General features: G+C 38.5%; 1 protein-coding gene across 7 annotated transcripts in view; it reads left to right on the top strand.

The window, feature by feature from the left end:
* The window catches only part of MYBPC1 (myosin binding protein C1), a 184,243-nt gene extending 168,091 nt beyond the window's left edge, over positions 1-16,152 (top strand). For 3 of the 7 annotated variants that reach the window (XM_077265605.1, XM_077265607.1, XM_077265606.1), the window contains 2 exons: positions 2,175-2,361; positions 15,553-16,151. In XM_077265605.1, coding sequence (XP_077121720.1) covers positions 2,175-2,361; positions 15,553-15,653 — 288 coding nt within the window. In that variant the 3' untranslated portion in view covers positions 15,654-16,151. Of the gene's footprint in view, positions 1-2,174; positions 2,362-4,698; positions 4,743-7,653; positions 7,694-15,552 lie in introns of all 7 variants that reach the window. The other 4 variants (XM_077265608.1, XM_077265610.1, XM_077265603.1 and 1 more) reach the window with 3 other exon arrangements.
* The last annotated feature ends 5,260 nt before the right edge of the window (positions 16,153-21,412 follow it).

Consider the following 21,412-nt stretch of genomic DNA (forward strand, 5'->3'; position numbering starts at 1 on the left):
CATCCACATTCTTCTGTCTATCAGTTCGTAAAAATCAGAACACGTAGATGTCTTGCGAGGGCTGTCAGATTTTTTCCCAGACCCATAGACTTGCATTGCCAATTTTAATTGGATCAATATTGGACATATCTCTGAGATCTTGCTCAATCTGTGTAAAGTCACTGACATGTGAACGGCCTCATTCACAATTATAGGTAAGAGTGCTATCCATGAAAAACACAGCACTCGTACACAAGTAACTGACGTGTCAATGAGCGCTAAGGCTGAGTTTTTTTACTTGAATTTTGAAGCAGATTTGATTCAAAATCCATATCAAAGAGTATTCAAAGTATACCTAAAGTGTTTTTTTCTTTTTAATGTGGATTGTGAAGACGTTTAAGGTATATTCACAGGAAATCGTTTTGAGACAGATCTGATGTGGTTTATCAACAAGAATTTGTGGTTTTCAGAACTGACGTTGATTTTGAAAAGTTCTTTTACTTGGTTTGGAAGTATGAAGCCTTTTTTAGACCTTTTTGCAGCTTTTTGACCAGACATTTTGTCAATTCCCCAGAGGATTCCACAAGAAATCCACATCAAAGAGGAAACAAAATAAACATGTTTTAAAAACATTGATATAGATTTCCTAAATCTTAAAATTCAATAGGGGGAGTATTCAAAAAGTCATTAGGCTATGTGCACACAAACACTGACACAGTAGCCAGCTTTTCCCAGGCAAAGTCACTTCAGAAAAATGCCGATGGTCGTTTTCCTGAAGTTGCATTGCCAATGTTCTTGCTGCATCTTTTACTCTATTCTGTGAAGTATAAAAAGCGGACAGTAACTGTCCAAAAAATGAACATTTTTTTTAACTGTTGTAGGGCTTGGAAACCTTGAAACAGTTAAAAGAAGTGTCATAAGATGGAACGTGCACAGCAATATTGTTTTGGCATTGCTGTGCATTATGCTCATTTTATGGGGTGCATTTGCTGTGCTTTTTCAAGCGAATTCTGGAAAATCTGCCTGAAAAAGACATTGTATGCACATACCCTTAATTGTGTGTTTTCTATTAAAGTTACTAAGCAGACCTGCTTCAAAATCCACATACAAAACTCATAAAAAATTCATTTGGAACATACCCCGACGGCAGATCCTGTTAAACAGCTTTTCATTATATTTATGAGGCCACTTCTACACTGTGTTCGCAATATTATACCATGCTTCTTATGTCATCATTACATGAATGTGTTTTTTATATAGGAAAGAAAAATATCTTTGTACCATGTTAGCCAGTAGTTAGAAAAATATTAAGATTTGAGAGTCCTGAGTGGCTGATACCTTTTATTGGCTAACTGAAAATATGGTAACAAATTGCAAGCTTTCGAGATTATGCCTGATGAAGAGACTGGAGTAGTCTAGAAAGCTTGCAATTTGTTACCATCTTCTCAGTTAGCCATTAAAAGGTATCAACCACAGTGAGGACTCTCAGTTTAGTAATATTTTTTTTTTAGGTATTTTATGTTTAATGACTTACAGTAGTTAACAGTTAGACTATAAATATGTTAAGAAACTGCATTATATCAGTTGTAGCTACAAACTTCCTCTGACACTTCTACTAATAAAGGCTTGGAAAAAAAGGGTAGTTTAGAGTCCATTAGGCTTTTTTAACATTATAAAGCATAAGGTTTATTGATAATAAATAAAAACATTATTTAAAAAGTGTATATGATAAAGGAATGCTTGGTGAGGTGACGAAAGTGCTTGGTCAGAACAGAAAAGGCACCACAGCTGGTAGGATAATAAGATGTAACCACTGCAACAAAGATGCACAAATAAATAGAAAATAATGTAATATTGTGCACATATGTGTAAGAAACTGTACCCAATTTTTACATAATTTTTTATTTAGTATCAATAAACTTTATGTTTTATATTTCAATGGTTTTCTGTGCATCTCTTTTTCTAATAAGTTCAGCTTTGTTATCTTTGCACTATAACCTTTACCTAGTATCCTTACTTGAGACAGGGTCACTTGACTGATTATGATTCTCCTGTCCCTTTAGCCTAGATATATAGTTATTTTTTCACATTATGTTTGGGGCAAGCATTTGACACAATAGGAAGTAAGCATGTATAGGTGCCGTGAACTAAAACATAATGTTCTTTCAATTTATTTTTTTTTCTATTACTTGCAGCCTAAAATTACCTGGATGAAAAATAAAGTGGTTATAATGAATGACCCCCGATACAGAATGTTTAGCAACCAAAGTGTATGCACATTGGAGATACGTAAGCCAAGCCCGTATGACGGTGGTACATACTCCTGCAAAGCAGTCAATGATCTGGGTGAGGCTGAAGTTGACTGCAAACTTGAAGTGAAAGGTAAAATGTTTCATGTGCATTTTAGCTTCATACAAATGCAATGTAAAGTAACATTAACGTCTTTTAGCACCGACAAATTCTGTAGTGCTGTATTCTCCGGCTCAATATTATCTTTTTATGTCAGGCAAATACACATACAAATACAGCTAGCACTGTAGTTTCTGGCTAATCTTTTTATGACATACTATATTAATGTCACTTCTTAGCTGAACATTTAAAGGGAACCTGTCATGTTGGATAACACTATCAACCTGCAGATACAGAGTTAATCTAAACTATAGCACCCGGGAGAAAATTAACTTTATTTCTCCTGGGAGCAGCCGGCTTTCAGTTATTCATGTGTGCCAGCATAGCTATAGACACCACTAACAGCACTGTAAGCGGCTGGTGTAAGCATGTCCCAGCAGTTTGACTGACAACCATCTTTGCACTGATGTACTGCAATGCCGGCTGTCAATCAAAGTGCTAGGGTATGGTTACAGTCACCGCTCACAGGCATGCCTGTATAACTGAAAGCCGGCGGCTCCCAGGAGTTAATTTGGTTAATAACGTTACCGACCTAATAGGTTCTCTTTAATGCAGAAAATTATTAAAAAGAAGGTAACTCATTAATTGTAATTGTTTGTGCATATACTGAAGGATGACTTTCTTCCTGATCTCTATTAGCACTATACTGTAGACTCCAATTGTCACTTAGACAACAAGCATACTTTTCTACTTGACAAAAGCTAAAGTTTTTTGCATAGATTTACTTCTTATATGATATACAAATCGAGCAAGCTCCTATGAGAATGTTTATAGGATAAACATTTGATTGACATCTAGAAAAATGACGAGCTGCGCTCCCGATAACAGGTAAGAATGGGAATTTATTCTAGATGAAAATATGGATGTAGCAGTGATAAGTCAGAATTAATGGGGTTGGCTACAAAAATCGAGGAAGCTCCTATGAGAATGTTTATAGGATACACATTTGATTGACATCTAGAAAAATGACGAGCTGAGCTCCCGATAACAGGTAAGAATGGGAATTTATTCTAGATGGAAATATGGATGTACCAGTGATAAGTCAGAATTAATGGGGTTGTCTACTCACATGATATTGATGACTTATTCAAGAGCGACAGTGGCAGCTAATCATTGAATAGAGCTGTGCTGTTCCGCCCTGTTCCGTGTACACATCTGACCACCACAGGAGCTAGTCACAGCTGATCTGTGGAAATGCCTGGTGTCACATCCTCTCCGATTCGATAATTGATGACTTATCCTGAGGAAAGGTCATCAATATCATATGTCCCAAATCAACTTAAAGGGAATCTGTCACCCCTTTTTTTGATTTGAGATAAAAATATGGTTCAATTGTGCATGAGCTCTGCTTAACAGCAGTACCTTTTATATCCCCCGATTCCCCACCTTGGCTGAGAAAATACCTTTGTTTTCGTATGTAAATTACCCCGATCCGATCCGATGAGCGGGGCCTATTCACCGTTTCTCCCCACCTCCTGCCTTGCTCTACGCTCTTCTTTCCTGCATTGGCGTTGTTTTCCTGCGCCTGCGCATTGAAGTGGCCTCTCGCATGTGCGCAGTACGTTTTGCCCAACAGTGGGCAAAGCATAAAAATCATTATTGTGCATGCGCCATTTTACATTACGTTCTGTGCTCCGGAAGTCTTGCCATGCAAGGGGGCATAGAACGTAATGAAAAATGTGGGCGCATGCGCAATAGTGATTTTGTGCTTTGGCCACAGTTGGGCAAAGCATACTGCGCAGGCGCTAGAAGCCAATTCAATGCGCACGCGCAGAAACTGTACGGGATCTGTGCTATTCACAGATCTTGTTACGTCGAGAACGCCGAGGAGCGGGGGAAGAGACAGCGAATAGGCCCCGCCCATCTGACTTGACCGGGGTAATTTACATAGGAAAACGGAGAGATTACAAAGGTATTTTCTCAGCAAAGGTGGGGAATCGGGGACATGAAAGGTACTGCTGTAATGCAGAGTTCATGCACAATTGAATCATATTTTTATCTCAAATCGAAAAAAAAGGGGTGACAGACTCCCTTTAATAATTTATCCTCATAATTTATCTTAATCCAATTAAAAAATTGTAGAAGAGAAATAACAATCTGTTTTAAAAGCTCAATCACATCATCTACACATGTCACAAACATTTCTAACAGATTTCTGCGAATTCCTTGGCCAATCCTCTGGTAAGAGATCTCTCGTCAGAGCGAAAGGTAGTGTTCCAGATTACATAAATTAACCGTAAAGCAAATGAACGTGCCGAAAATGAATGAAACAATTCCATATATATCATTTGACATGTTCTAATTCTACAGGCTCAATAGGCGGAGAACCATTCGACTTGTGGAAACAGAAGCAGGTTTACCACACAAATATTACACTCAGTGATACCACATTATGAAATAATCCGTGCTCACATTAAACCTGACTTTGCATGTAAAACTGGTATTTGTAATCTGAGGCCAGATTGCAAATCTTGCTTCATGGTAAAACATGCCCATGTTCAATTTACCATGAACAAAATAAATAACACTCAGTATAATTTCTAATAGAAAATAAAAACACAAAATCTATACCTTAAAATGTTTAAATATTCAAAATTCCATATTCAAAATTATGGATGATACATTATGGAGCTCATGTATCACGACTGGTACAGAAGCATCATACTCATAGCAACCAAATGGAGTCCAAACTAAAGTCTCAATGGTTACTATGGGCAACATGGCTTTTGTTACATGAGGCCCAAAATGATATAATTTAAAGGGGTATTTCCAGCTTATAAATTGATGGCTTTAGGACCCTCAATATTTCTCAGACTGAAGGGGTTTGCAGCCACCCGGTTGAGGAGTTAGCTTCTTTCACTTTAATGGATATGTGCTGCAGTTCCCATGCATAGCTGGAGTCTATGATGCTACTCTCCAAGGATAAACAGTGAAGGGGTTACAGTGCTGTGCTAGCGCTGGGGTCCCTTCAGTCTAGTGCTGGGGCTCCTAGAGATTGTACCTCCACAGGTCAGAGTGTGATAACATTTTGATATGCCATTACTTTTGAAGTTGGCAATACCCTTTTAACTATTGAAAAGCATAAATTTATCTATTACATAGTATAGCATTTGAATTTGGAGAATAATAGGGTCCATTCACAAACAATTTATTTAGATGCTTTTAATAAACTTAACACCTATATTTTCATGGTTTCTTATGTCAGTTCCACAACTGAACAGCTTCAAGTACACACATGGACAACATTGTTGGTAGCCTTCTTTTAAAGTAAGAAAAACCCCACAATGGTCACCGAAATAACTTGAAACTGCCAAAAGTATTTTCAGTGTAAATTTACTGAATATCAACTAATGAAAATCAGACATTGCTTCTGAATTATGTTTCACTGAAAATTAAACAAAAAAAAATGAAAACGGCCTGGACAAAAATGATGATAACCTTAACTTAATATTTCGTTGCTCAACCTTTTGAGGCAATCACTGCAAATGATTTCTCTAACTCTTAATGAGACTTCTGTCCCTGTCCACGGGTATTTTAGCCATCTTTGTGTGAGCAAACTGCTCCAGCTTTCTCAGGTTTGAAGGTGCCTTCTCCAGGCCGCATGTTTTAGCTCCTTCTACAGATGTTTAATAGAAATTAGCTGTGTATTTTGGGTCACTATTCTGTTGGAGGACCCATGACCTGCAACTCAAACCAAGCTTTTGGACACTGGGCAGCATATTTCACTCAAGAATGTCTTGATAGTCTTGAAATTTCATTGTAGCCTGCACAGATTCTAGACACCCTGTGCTAGATGCAGCAAAATGTCCCCAAAACATAACTGACCCTCCATGTTTGATAGTAGGCACAAAGTTCTTTTTTTGTTTGTGAACATGAAGCTGAGATGACTTGCCAAAAAGCTCTAGCTTGGTCTCATTCTACCTGACATTCTGACAGAAGTGTCGTGGCTTGTAAATATGCACTTTGACAAATTCTAGCCTCGTTTTTTTATGATTTGCTTTCAACAGTGGTTTCCTCTTTTGTCTTCTTCCACGAAGTCCAGTTTAGCCAAGACTTGACGGATGGTACGATCTGACACTGATGTACCTTGACCTTGGGGTTCACCTCTAATCTCTTTTGAACTTGTTCTGGGCTCCTTGGTTACCATTTGCAATATCCATCTCCTCAATTTGTCATTAATTTACTTCTTGTGGCCACATCCAAGAAGGTTGGCTACAGGTTACTTCTGAAAAATATGTGCAACTCTAGTAACAGGAACACCAAGCTGTTTGGAGATGGTCTTATAGCCTTTACCTTTAACATGTTTGTCTATCGTTTTATTTCTAATCTCCTGAGATTTGCTTGGTCCATGTTTAGTGTAGTACACAATGATACAAAACAGTACAGTGACTACTTTTCACCCTTCTAATAAGCAGCCTGTGTTTGTACGCATCTGTGATGCTAATTACAGGACACACTTTAATTTAACATGTCAAATTATTTTCAATCTTTTCTAGGGGCTATCATCTTTTTTGTCCAGGATATTTTCATTAGTTTTTTTTCTGTTGAACCACAACTCAAAAGCAATTTCTTATTTTTATAAGTTGATATTCAGTACATTTTAATCGAAAATTACTTTTGTCAGTTTCAAATTATTTCAGTGACCATTATGCTTTTTTTTTATTTTGCCAGAAGGGTACCAACAATTTAGTCCATGTATGTATGACCAATAGGCTGTTGATTTGAGGTTAGGAGACCAGCACGTGGTCCAGACATTCTTGTCCGTACTCAGACCATGAATGTCAGATGTGAGAAATCGATCTTGGACAGCGGCAGCAAGTCTCTGGTCATCTTAATGCCAATTTGGCTTCTAAAAGCAATCTTTGTAAATGAACCCTAATATCTATTTACATTATCAATCAATATTTAAAGTATATACATATACATTATTTCTATAAAATAATCTATATTTGTATATGTTTATATATTAGGTGTGATGTGTGTGTCTATAAATATATATATATGTGTGTATATATTTATATATTCTTTTAATTAAACTGACCTTTTCCACAAAGGTTAACCTGGTAAAGTGCTTTCATTTGAAAAATCTGTGTGCATTAATATGATGTTATTAATTCATTTATGAAATATTCTTGGGTTCCATTTTCCATATGCTTTATCCACATTTACTAAGCTCTCATGACATCACAGCGTGCTCCATTCAGTAATCACTATGTTCTTTCTTAGCTTCTAAATGTTCATTACTTCTCTTTCTCTCTCCCTTAGTTGCACAATAAGGATTATTGAATGTGTATTGTCACCTAAGGTAAGCTTTCATATGGTCATGTCATATGAAGCTTATGTCTTTCCATGCATTCCATTACTGACTGGCATTTCCATATCTAATAGTAGTTTGCATTATGAGCTAACACACTATTGTTATTGCTTCACAGTTAAAAAAAAATGGTCCAACATTTTACTAATAATATTGGTTGATTCTGGTGGTTTTCTCAATCACAAGGTTCAGATATTTTGTAAACCACCTAGGCGTTTTTATAATCTGTGGAAACTCGGCTTGGCTTTTTGTATTTATACACCACAAAGTCACAGTATAAGGGTATGTGCACACGTAAGAATTTCTTGCAGAAAAATCCTGAAGAAAACCGGACATTTTCTGCAAAAAGAAAACGCATGCGTTTTTTTCGCGTTTTACCGCGTTTTTATCGCTTTTTTTTCCAGAGCTTTCCCAATGCATTTAATAGCGGGAAAAATGCAAAAAAATGCAAAATTAATGAACATGCTGCGTTTTTTTACCACGATGCGTTTTTTTTTCGCAGAAAAAAACGCATCATGTGCACAAAAATTGCAGAATGCATTCTAAATGATAGGGTGCATATGTATGCTTTTTATCGCCTTTTTATAGCGAAAAACGTGAAAAAAGCAACGTGTGCACACAGCCTTACAGTTGAATATCGATATGTTGTAGAAGATATTGGAAATGAATCTGCAATAACCAATGATGCCAATATCTTTACATTTCAGAGAATAATGGGGGTCAAATAAAATTCCAGACTTCTCACATCCTATTATTCCTATTCTTCAGCATGTCAATCCTGCAGGCTTGATAACTATGGACAAGAATACTATGGACCCGATTCATTATTGCATTTGCACATTTTTTGTGTTATTTTTGGTGTTTTTCACCTACTTTTCATGTGTACCTAATTGTTAATCTAACCCCTTGACAACATATGACATATAGGTACGTCATAGGTCGTGTATCCCACTTTCATGTGGGCTCTGGCATTGAGCCTGCATCTTTTCCGACACATGACAGCTCATCTGATCATCCACCAGCGGCTATTAACATGTTAAAGGCCATTGTCAATCTCTGATAGCGGCATTTAACATGATTGTGCAGGAAGCACATGACAAACCCCACACATCGGCACCCGTCACATGATCGTGGGGCGCCGATGGGTTGACATGACAACCTGGGGTCTGCAAGAGACCCCTGTGGTTGTCATTGCTGATCCGCTATGAGCGCCGTCCCTTGGCCGGCATTCATAGGAGATGATCATTTCTGCTGCACAATGTAGGACAAGCGATTAGACAATTGCAGCTTCAAGTCTTCTAAGTAGACTATGGAAGCAGGTAAAAAGTAGAAAAAATATTTTTGAAAATATTAAATAAAAAACTAAAAAAAAATATAAAAGCTCAAATCACCCCCTTTTGCCACATTCGAAATATAACAATAACAAAAAAAATACACATACATTATTTGGTATCGCCACTCTCAGAAACACCTGATCAAAATATAAAAATAATTAATCTGATAACCAGCGTAATGAGAAAAAAAAATCAAAACGCCAGAATTAAGCTTTTTTGGTAACTGCAACATTGCAATAAAATGCAATAACAGGCGATCAAAGCATTATATCTACCCCAAATGACATCAATAAAAGTGTCAACTTGGCACGCAAAAAATAAGTCCTCACCTGGCCCCAGATCCCAAAAAATGGAGACGCTTCGGATTTCGGACAATGGTGCTTTTTTATTTTTTTTTATGTATTTATTTATTTTTTTTACAAACTTTGGACTTTTTTTCACCACTTAAATAAAAAAGAACTTAGACATGTTTGGTATCTACAAACTCGTAATGACCTGGAGAATCATATTGGCAGGTCAGTTTTACCATTTAGTGAACATGGCAAGGAAAAAAAACTATTGAATTGCACTTTTTTTTGCAATTTCACCTCACTTCGAATTTTTTTTTCCTGTTTTCCAGTACACGATATTGTAAAACTAACTAAAAAGCAATTTTATTTTGCACAAAAAAATCATGAGCTCTATTTTCACAAATTTAACACAAAAAATGTAAGAAAAGTGACTTAAAGAAAAATTGGAAATGATGTATTGGGTCCTATGTGTTATACTGATATTTTCCCTGCATTTATAATTTATTTCTTTACTTGCAAACTAAAAGTCATCTTCATATGTATTGTTCATTTCAATTTACATATGAAAATGATGCAACTGTCAGCTACTATACGTAGAATTAAGGCATGATAGCAAGGCTAGATGTCATATCTACAGTAGCAGATTAATCTACACATCATGTGGACATGACCACTGATACATCTACATGTATCTACATGGGTATGCGGTGCCATTCTCATGGTATGTTGATGGGAGACTAATGTTATATACAATGGATCACCAATGCTTGTACAAATATGACATTACAAAACACAAAAACACAGCAGTTATGAATCCTAAATCTAAATACAAGTACTATGTGTATATATATATATATATATATATATATATATATACACACATATATATATATATATACACTGTATATCAGTTTGCTCAATGACAGCATTGAAGTTACACATGTAATTATTTTAGTCAAGCTACATTATCAACTCACTCTTATTCATTTATGACTGACCACTTGGTTACAAATATTAATTAAGAATTAAATTATATTTTATTGTTGGTGACAATTGTAAAGACCTCTTTTCCCCAAAAAACAAACTCACTTCTGAATCACTAAATACAATGGTCTCTGCCTTTGCATTACTTACTAAACTGATTCAGTTTGTATCCTCTTAATATATTGCAGTCACCATATTATAAAGCACTGTGTACTTACAATTGCTCATTTTGCCTTTCTACCCAGAGGATTTTCCTCTTTTCTCTGCTCTATGTAGAAACAGGAAGTCTATTGTTCCTGCAGAAATCATTCCCCTCTTCAACTCCTGACCCAGCTGCCCTCTCCCCACTGCCAAGGACTTTTGCAGTGACTTATGACTCATACAGGGCTAAGAGACTTCCAGTTTCTACTTAGACCTTAGAAGGATTCAGCTAATCAGTTTTAAATGACGGGATGTCATAGACCTAATTGAAAAGAGAAGAATTAGCTGGGTAGAAAGGCAGAATGAGTAATTGTAAGTGCACAGTGCTATATAATATGATGGCAATATATTAAGAGGATCAAAATTTGGATGAGAGTGCTTCTTTAAGGAAGGAGTAGTGTTACTCAGAGCATTAAAGTGTACCCTCAGCCAAGGATGAAAGCTTGACCATGTACGTGAATTACTAAGCTGCCCATATACTTAGGATAGCTGTCAACCCATTGCTTATGTGGCTGATATTTATTGCTCCAAACTCCACCATGGACACTGGGTTCGGCCAACCTTGTATGTGTTTTGAATAGGAGGTGGAAAATAGCCACTCGAAGATTAATCTGACAATCTACTCTCTTTGATGGGAAAGTTAGTAACCAACATAGCTTTCTCTGCGATTCATGTAGAGTCAGGATACTCCTTTATATATTAGATGGCCATGCCGATTCACCCGACAAACATGCTTATGGGCAGCCATGTTTAAAGTCATTATGTGTAGCAGCTTAGTTTGCTTTGATTCTAGATGGCCCATGGTTTAGATTCTAGGACAGGGAGTAACTATATGACCGCTAACATTGACAGCCATATTACCTCGTATGGCGGCTAGTTTCCTTATCACCTAATAATTCCCTTCCACTTTCAGTTCATCTTTACAATAAATCATAGTAAGTCAACTCAATGGTTTCCACCCCATTGTACTAAAAGTAATATGTCTACACATAGTATTTTATGACTGATATCCTCAGCATGGCTATACTTTGTATAGGATATTGGAGTACAGTTTGTGTTTCAGTAATATTACTGTTACATATCTGAAGCTCATTTTTGCTATTGAAAGAAAATTGCAGCTCAATAAATCTGCTGCCAGAAATAATATAATATATTAGGAAAGTAAAATACAGTATTCAAACATTCACCATCATTAAACACTTTCCTTTCAAATCAATAGTAAAATTAATTTCTGCGTTTCTCAAATTGTTCATTGTTGTTATTTAGTGTTTGTTTTACCTAAATCTTTTTCTGCAATGCTGAGTGACAACTATTACAGCCAATGACGTAACTTGAAGCTTATAGGCCCCATTGCAAAATATCCTACAGGTCCCCCATTAGCACTGGTCTGTAATAGTATTGGTATACTCCTATTGTCCAAAGTGTTCCCCCTGAGGTTCAATGGCACAGGTTAGACTGCAGTCCCCGCATATATTATAGTTTTGCTCCTGATTACAGTTTTTATAGGGCTTATCATCTAGTTTCCAAGAGACATTCTAATGAATCTTCACTCTTGAGAACAGTTTCCTGTTTTTCTTCTTTTCATTCTGATTAGCTCCAATATTATACGATGATGAATTTCATAACAAATCTTTATTGAGGCCTGAGTTTTTTACTTTTCTTCCTTCCTTTTTAATTTAATGCTTTTAGTATACAACAGGGATCAAAGACACAATAAAGAAGGTAAATGGTTTACAATATATCAAACAAAAGGCAAACAGGTCCATAAGAAAATGTACCATTATATTAAGTTGTCCAACAGGCTTATTGGTAAATATTCACCATTGAGCACAGTTTTCTGTTTTTATTCTGATCAGCTATAATATTATATGTTGATGAATTTCATAACATATTTTTATCAGGGCAGCAGTTTAACTTTTCTTTCTTTTTTTTTATTTGAATGCTTTTACTCTAAAAAAATGGATCAAAGACTCGGTGAAGAAAGTAAAGAGTTTACATGCAAACAAAAGGCAAACAGGGCCATAAGAAAATACACTATTATATCACATACCAATGCAAATACAAGTCAACCGAATAAAATAACAAAGAAGAAAGGAAAAAGTAAAGCAAACAAGTAAAGGATAACAAAGAAAAAAACCATATAGATAAAGGTTGGATGGAGGATTTCTCAAGCCCCCCACCATCCCCTTCCTGAGCTTTGTGTTTTTGATAAAGAGCTCCACATTTTCTGATTAGACATAAAGTTCAATGATAAAATTCCAGCTGCTTCTCATCACTACTAGCAGGTGAAAAGCTACTTAATACGAGTTCTACATTGAACTCCGTAATAAAATTGTATGCAGCATGGATCTAAATTATTTTCTATTAGTTAAAAAGGTTATCCAGTTTGAATTTTTTTTTCTTTAGATGGGTATCAGATAGCAAGATATACAGTTTACTCAAATTTAATTAATACTTTAATTAACATACTCCAATATCAGCGCTAGTCTCAGGGTTTAACAGCTCCAATTCCGGCTTGTGTACAGTATCACAGTGTTTTTTGTGCCCGCAAATAACCAGCACCGTGTGTAATAGGGGCTTACTGGCTCATTCGACTAGCTGAGTCAGTCCCACTATCTGTCATGGACTATCCATAGATGGAGCAGGGGACTAGCTTAGCTCTCTTCTGTGTTGAACCCAAGTCTCAAGTGAAGCTGCCAGGAGTTAGACCAGAGCCGATGCTTAAATCATGAGATCAGGGCACCTTTGTTAATTGCAGTAAATAAGGTATGTGATTAATCTTGCTATTTTCCACCTACACAAACCTTACTTTACACAAACTTTATTGTTCCAAACTAACAACATCATAGTGATCTATGATGGTCTTATTCTGGGTCATTAAAGGAAACCTGTCACATTCCCTAAGTATTGGAAACCTTTACGTCATGGCAGGTCCCTTTGCAATTGAATGCATGAGGTGGGGCTTGATTGACATCCCTTATACAATCCACTTCATGGTTAGACCACCAACACCTCAAGCGCATGTGCAGGAGTTCTGGTAGCTCTGTTATAAAGTTGAGTATATGGACAATGTCAATCATGCCCCAGGGGGTTTGGTTAGGTGATCAGAGCCAGGACTAACCTGGCATGAGTGATGCCCTGCTCGACTAGTCCTGGCTTATTTACATATGACTAGCTGTAAGATAAAAGTGCTTTCATGAAACATGAACATATACAGAATATATCTAGAATAGCTCTATGTGTTAATGAAGCATCTCGGAGTCCGCTGTAATATTTCTCTGCGCTTTGGAGTCTTTGAGATGCATTACAGTGCAGAACACAGAATTTTTCCCTGCTTCCTGCAGGGAGTGAAAATGAGTTCAGAGATAAGAATGAAGTTTTTCAAATGGGAGTCTCTTGAAGGGAAGCTATCATCAGAAAATGACCTATTGTTTACATCAGGTCTTTGTGGTTAATTCTTTTTTTTATTTTTGCTATTTGTTTTACATAATACAAGCTGAATTAAAAATAGAAAAATATAATTTATTTTTTCACATTGGCCACTGAGGCTTTTTTAGGTTCTAATTTCTTATTGTTTCAGGAAATAACACATGTACATAACCACAATGGTAAGATCCCAACCCTATCTTTTGTGTTGAAGTATCCAATGAACCTGTGCAAAGGTCATTGTAAAGCGGGAAGAGCATGATCAGTGGTGACATTACCTATTGTGATTAGGGGGGTCCTGTGTTATCAGCTGTGTGTTACCTGTCATTGTAATCCTGCCTCTGAAGATAAGGTACCTTGCTGAAAATTCTTTCTCAAAGGACAGGAAGTATAAATCTGATAAAGTCCCACTGGCCTGTGTGAAAATTGCACGATCACTAATTTTGTTTTTTATTAAATATTGTGATATGGAAGAAAAAAACTGTTAGAAGTGTTTTAAAAATAAATGGCACAAAAACCTGATTTAGACAATAGGCCATTTTCTGGTGCCACATTTCCTTTAATCTATTTATACATTATAGTCAGTTCAAGGCTGTTCTTTTAATGATGGCAAGTTCTATTGAAAGTGGTACATTCACTTTGATAGTAAACCTGTCAAGTTCAAGGGGACCTGATTACATCCCCAAGCCGACCAAACCACCATGTATTTATTGCCGAGTGTGTGCTACTCTGGCTTCATCTCTGCACTGCGCATGGCTAGGGAGGTAGTGTTCACCCAGCCGTTTCTCCCGGCTCTTCAAATCTTACAGCTGGCTGTGTCCTATATGCCCATTGTCTCCCTCGGTGCTCACAGTGCACCAATGAAGCCAGGGTGCATACTACGGGCTTCGGTCTGCATTATCAGCAAGGCAGAGATTTGCAAAGAGCCAACCGTGACGTGTTCTTGCAAATCATCTTACTAGAGCGTGATAACATGATTGGTGGAATAAATGCATGATGGCAGTATGGGTGGGGGACCCGAGGACGCTCTCAGATTCCCTTTAATCATTGGAGTTGCATAACTAGTCAGATATATTGATTGAAACCAAACTGTAGAAAGAAATCCCACAAGCAATAGTAGACAATGATCTTTGACAGTTTAAGATTGGTCCACAATCCCTGACATGTATGCTTAGTTTGCCACATTGTAAACCGTGTTTCCGTTGTACAAGGTAATTGGACTAATTTATGAATATGGAAAAATGTTATTGGACAAGAACAAAAGTTGAACCCCTTTTTATGTACAGAAGAGCAATAAAATGGCAAAACAAGAAAAGTTTCATTGAACAGTTAGTTGATTAGTCATTGACAGTATGCAAATGGTTAGCTGAATACAAGTGTGACTATTACCTGTGTCTTCCTTAGACTTTTTTTCCCAAGAAATTCCTATGCCAATTCAGCATGGTCATATGTTGTTTTTAACTGCATGAACTGGATTTTTTATGATGCAACAGTTAGTAGAAGGTACATAACAATAAAGTGTGGTAAGATTAAAGTATTCAATGACAACAGCAGAACTGTACAATGCACAGAGATTACCAGGAGGATGCTAATCCTTTCTGTACTCTGGTTTCAGGTGGAGTGACATTTTACCGCCTTCTAATGCAAGGTGTGCCTCTGTCTATCATCGACTCTTATATACGAGAGCTGGAGGCCAGTAAGCAGGAGACAGCATGAGCAAGTCCAGACCGTCCGCTGCTTTTTCAATTGTTTTAGTCTGGACATCAGTGTGAACATGTTTGATGGTGAAGCCACATCTGTAGAAGTTTAGTCAATTTCTGCCTTCCGTCTTTCTGTGTTAGATATACTGTATACAAATATTGCATGAGTTGGTCTATGGAGGGAGTGTTGGATGACCATAAAGTTTGTCTTGGGACTTTTTTACCTCCAGAATCAGCATAGATCATTGGTATCCTTACTTGGAGCAGCAAAACACTTGACTTGATGGCAATGAACTGAACGGCTTGGTTAACACTAATAGATCATAAAAATGTTTTTCTTCTCTGATAAATTACTGCAACATTTAATTCAATATAACATGCTAGTACCTGCTTATTAAAGTTACTCTGGAAAGCTGGAAAACATTGTGTAATTCAATCAATGTACAATAAATAAGAACATTTTTCCATGTTTGATTTATATAGTTTTATTTTTAAATACAATTTCCTACATATTTTATAAAATTGATGCCATATTGCTAGAATGTAACAGTGCAAAATGGAAGGACACTGTGCAATCAATAGGCATATAACCTAAAAGATTGTCGCTCTTGTTCATCAAGAATTGCAAAAAACAGTTTTTCATTAAATAAATAGAGTGTAATAGAGGGAAACATGTCCATTGCTTTGTAAATCAATTCTTTATTATATATTTGGAAACACACACACTTAAAAGTACTAAAAAACTGGTCCCAATCAAAATAAATTGGAACCACCCCATTACTGTACCAATATACATAATACATTCATACCAGCACTGGAAATATCACAAGGTGAGGGTGGTCAACAAGTGGAACATCTGGGCAAGAAAAATAAAAAAAGCATATAAAAATGGGAGGAATAGTGCTAAGCAATAGCACATGTGAAAAAGACCTGTGTATATTAATACATCACAGACTGCACATGAGTCAACAGTGTGATGCAGCAGCAAAAAAAAAGCTAATATATTCTGGGTTGCATTAACAGAAGCATACGGTCTACATCACGTGAAGTCATTATTACCCTCTACTCCTCTTTGGTAAGACCTCATCTAGAATACTATGTCCAGTTCTCGGCACCACATTTTAAAAAAGACATGAACAAACTGGAGCAAGTTCAGAGAAGAGCAACCAGACAGGTGACCGGTCTGCAAACAATGTCCTATGAGGAATGGTTAGAGGATTTGGGAATGTTTAGCTTTCAAAATAGAAAATTGAGAGGAGACTTAACAGCAGTCTTCAAGTATCTCAGGGCTATCACACTGTAGAGAGATGAGCTTTATTCTCATTTGCATGAAGAAAGACTAAAAGTAATGGGTTGAAACTGAAAGAGAAAAAAAACGATTAGATATTAGAAAAAACTTTTTGACAGTGAGGGTTATCAATGAGTGGAACAGGCTGCCACAAGAGGTGATGACTTCTCCTTCAGTGGAAGTCTTCAAACAGAGGCTGGACAGACAACTGTCTGAGATGGTTTAGTGAATCCAGCATTGAGCAGGGGGTTTGACCAAATTACTCTGGAGGTCACTGCCAACTCTACCTATCTATGATTCTATGAAATATACTTGTGAAGTATGATACCAGAGAGATCACGCAGAATCCTTCCGTTGCCACAACATGCGATGAACCTGCATCTCTCCACCCCACCTGATGTCACTATTATGTCAGTGAGATCACATGGTATGATTTCCTCATTTGCACTAATGTGACATTCTTAACCCCCTGGGGAAACGTAAGGTCAGCTTAGTGCAGTTTTACACACACACCCCATATACATGGGTCCAGGGAGGAACGGGGAGTGAGAGGAAGTGGCCCATGCAGTCACTGATGTGGCTCAACACTTGTTCACAACCCTGACAGGCTGAGAGGCCCCTTTCACTAGCCCCAGTAAAACAGAGCGTTGCCAGTCCGGTAGGACTGCCACCAGTTCCTCGTTAGATATAAGCCTGATTCATTAATGGTATTATATCGGGCCAGAAACCAGACCTAGCAGCATGGGAAGTTAAACCGAGAAACGGATGTGTGGATTCATGGATCAAGATAAAAGAGCAGCCCAAGGTAAAATTATATATTTAAATGTGTTAAGGGCACACTAGACAATACGCTATATATACGATGGTTACACATGTACAATGGTCAGATATGCAAATACAGATAGTGGTAGGAAACTAGACATAATCAGAATATATGTCAATTACCAAGTGATGTTAGATCATGGGTGTGCTGGGCCACAGGGGGCATGAGCTGTCTCCTTGGTCCCTTCTCAGCATTTTACTCGACTCGGCCTCAACTTTCGAAGTGGACCGCATGCATAACAGAGAGAGACAACCGTACACTAGCCTTTATGAGTCATTCCCATCCTGCCCTCTGGGCTGAACTTAAATCCTCTCCCCTTGCCTCTGCAGCTGCAAAATTCAAAACCTATGAAAGATCATAACTCATTTCTGGATGGTCCTGGGGTGGTGGTTCTGGCTCCATTGGAACTAGCTGGGCCCCTGCTACACTTTAAGACCAAACACAGCTTTGCTATCTGGTTTCTACTGGCTGTATTATGTTCTCCATACCCCTGGGTGCTAGAACAGGTCGATACCCAGCCGGGTGCTCGCAACTTCATATCTGCACCAGAAATGCATGAAATAAAGGGGAGAAGATTGTTATTGTGTAGTTTGGTGTGGACACCTGCAGAAAACAAAAACACAGAATTTCTGCAACATGTGAACGCGACCTTACAGACACAAAAAAGACAAATGTCATCTAGTGAAGCTACATAAAAATGAGAAAGTTCTGGTGGCTACGACCCTAAATGAGTGAACAAAAAAAAAAATCTACATGTCCAAACTAAAGATGAGCAGGATGCACAGATGATGTCCCGACAGCCTTAAATAATCAAAAGCCGAGCTAGGGATGCTGGAAGGCTAGAGTTTTGCAAACCCCTCAGTCAAGCTGCCAGGTAGCTCTGACCTGGATCCTGAACCAGAGACCCATTGTCATGCATAGTTTGGGAAGACTAAGTGCAACACGAGGGGATGAAGGGAAGGAAGCCCAAACGCTAGGGAAAGGGGAAGTGGAGAATAGGGATGGGGATGAGCACTGGTCAGTCCCCACTGTACACTACACCATGTTCCAAATTATTATGGAAATGACATTTTTCTCGGATTTTCCTAAATGGTCGGTGCAAATGACAGTCAGTCTAATAAAAGTCATCACCAGTTAGAGTTAGTGTTGAGCATTCCGATACCGCAAGTATCGGGTATCGGCCGATACTTGCGGGTATCGGAATTCCGATACCGAGATCCGATACTTTTGTGGTATCGGTATCGAAACAACATTAATGTGTAAAATAAAGAATTAAAATAAAAAATATTGCTATACTCACCTCTCCGACGCAGCCTGGACCTCACCGAGGGAACCGGCAGCGTTCTTTGCTTAAAATGCGCGCGTTTACTTCCTTCCGTGACGTCACGGCTTGTGATTGGTTGCGTGCCGCCCATGTGACCGCGACACGACCAATCACAGCAAGCCGTGACGTAATTTCAGGTCCTGTATGCCTAATTCTGCATTCAGGACCTGAAATTACGTCACGGCTTGCTGTGATTGGTCGCGTCGCGGTCACATGGGCGACGCGACCAATCACAAGCCGGATCGTAATTTTAAAATCCTGAATGCCTAGAATTAGGCATTGAGGACCTGAAAATTACGTCACGGCTTGCTGTGATTGGTCGCGTCGCGGCCACATGGGCGGCACGCGACCAATCACAAGCCGTGACGTCGCGGAAGGAAGTAAACGCGCGCATTTTAAGCAAAGAACGCTGCCGGTTCCCTCGGTGAGGTCCAGGCTGCGTCGGAGAGGTGAGTATAGCAATATTTTTTATTTTAATTCTTTATTTTACACAGTAATATGGTTCCCAGGGCCTGAAGGAAAGTTTCCTCTCCTTCAGATCTGGGAACCATCAGGGATACCGTCCGATACTTGAGTCCCATTGACTTGTATTGGTATCGGGTATCGGTATCGGATTAGATCCGATACTTTGCCGGTATCGGCCGATACTTTCCGATACCGATACTTTCAAGTATCGGACGGTATCGCTCAACACTAGTTAGAGTATACATCGAAATTTATTGAAGAAACCTCCTAATGATAACAGTATAATCTCCAAAATGAATAAAAACTCAAAATACACTGTTCCAAATTATTAGGCACGGTAGAATTTCTAAACATTTGATATGTTTTAAAGAACTGAAAATGCTCATTTGTGGAATTTGCAGCATTAGGAGGTCACATTCACTGAACAAAATAAGCTATTTAACTCCAAAACAGTTCCACGAGCCTTGTTTTTGTTTACAGGGTTAGCCAGAGAGCTGGGTGAGTTTTGCTAACCACACACCTCCCACTGATGGGGGTGGTTCCAGCTACATAATGTGCCCTTGGTTGGGTCACATGCTTGAGGTTGTAAGGTCCTGTATGAGGTCAGGCCTGTGTGTTGGAAGGTCGTAGGAGTGGACAGACTTCCTGAAGAGCACATAGTGAGGCCGTGTACCTGGAAGGTCTCTGTGTTGGAAGGTCTTCTGAGTGGACCGGATTCCTGAATAGCACACAGAGAGACCATGGACCTGGATGGTCGCTTTGTTGGAAGGTCCTGTGAGTGGACTGGATTCCTGAATAGCACAGTGAGAGACCAAGTATTCGCAGAGTCTGTGATGGCACTGTGTTGAGGAAGCTACGGACCTTCTGAGGGTCTGGAGTGTTGGGAGTGCCCTTGTCCCAAGGCATCGGATGAGATGGTGATCCCAGTAAGGCAGCTTCACTAGAGGCCAGGACTGATGTGGAGTCAGTGTGTGGAGCAGGAGCTTCTGTAAGGTAACTCCAGACAAGGGGGTTATAATAAGGGCAGACAAGTATCTGCCATTGGAAGAGACTTAGCACAAAAAAGCGGAGCAAAAGAGTCCACAATAGCATAATTATATAAAAATATATGAAATTTTATTAATTAAACAAATGTAACAATATATCAATGTAAACAATATTACAAAAGTGCACATATATGTTGTATGCACTATACAAACAATGGAGGACAATGAGGAGGAGATATAACGGTAGCCAAGTTAGGGGGGGATGTTACAATACATCCTGAGGGCAAAAAACATGAACCAATGTCACATCAATAGGAAAACCCACAGCGTTATCAGTAACGTGAGTAACAGTATATGTGTACAGACATAGCCGCATCAGTAACATCTCACAGTTTTCTAAGGTTCATGCTTACCCATAGCGGTCATCAGGGACAACAACCCCACCTCTCTCAGCACCCCCGGATGCGCGTTTCGCGTTCTAGCTTTTTCAACAGGGTCTGTACATAACCAGTCTCATTGTGTTTAAATAGTGATAAAACCAGAAGTGGCACCGGGAAAGCGGCGCATGCGCGGTGACATCCCGGGCGCATCATCACCAGGGCCGTCACAGCAGGGTGTGCATAGGGGCGGAACCCCGCCGTAGGACATCCAATGACATGCACGTCCAGCTGATATAGATTGCCATGGTGGGAGACGAGCACAGTGGATGGCAGCAGGCATGCGCACCACCGGCAGCCATACTCTAGAAGACCACGGCAGCGGCCATATTTGCAGTGATAAATCACTACAAATTCCCAAATGGGATCATTAATATGGAAGGAATCTCTCGTGCAAAACTGTGAATATATTATATATATATATATATATATATATATAATAGAGTACTTGA

Source organism: Ranitomeya variabilis, chromosome 5 (genome assembly GCF_051348905.1).
Source record: "Ranitomeya variabilis isolate aRanVar5 chromosome 5, aRanVar5.hap1, whole genome shotgun sequence".
In the NCBI taxonomy this organism is placed as follows: domain Eukaryota; kingdom Metazoa; phylum Chordata; class Amphibia; order Anura; family Dendrobatidae; genus Ranitomeya; species Ranitomeya variabilis.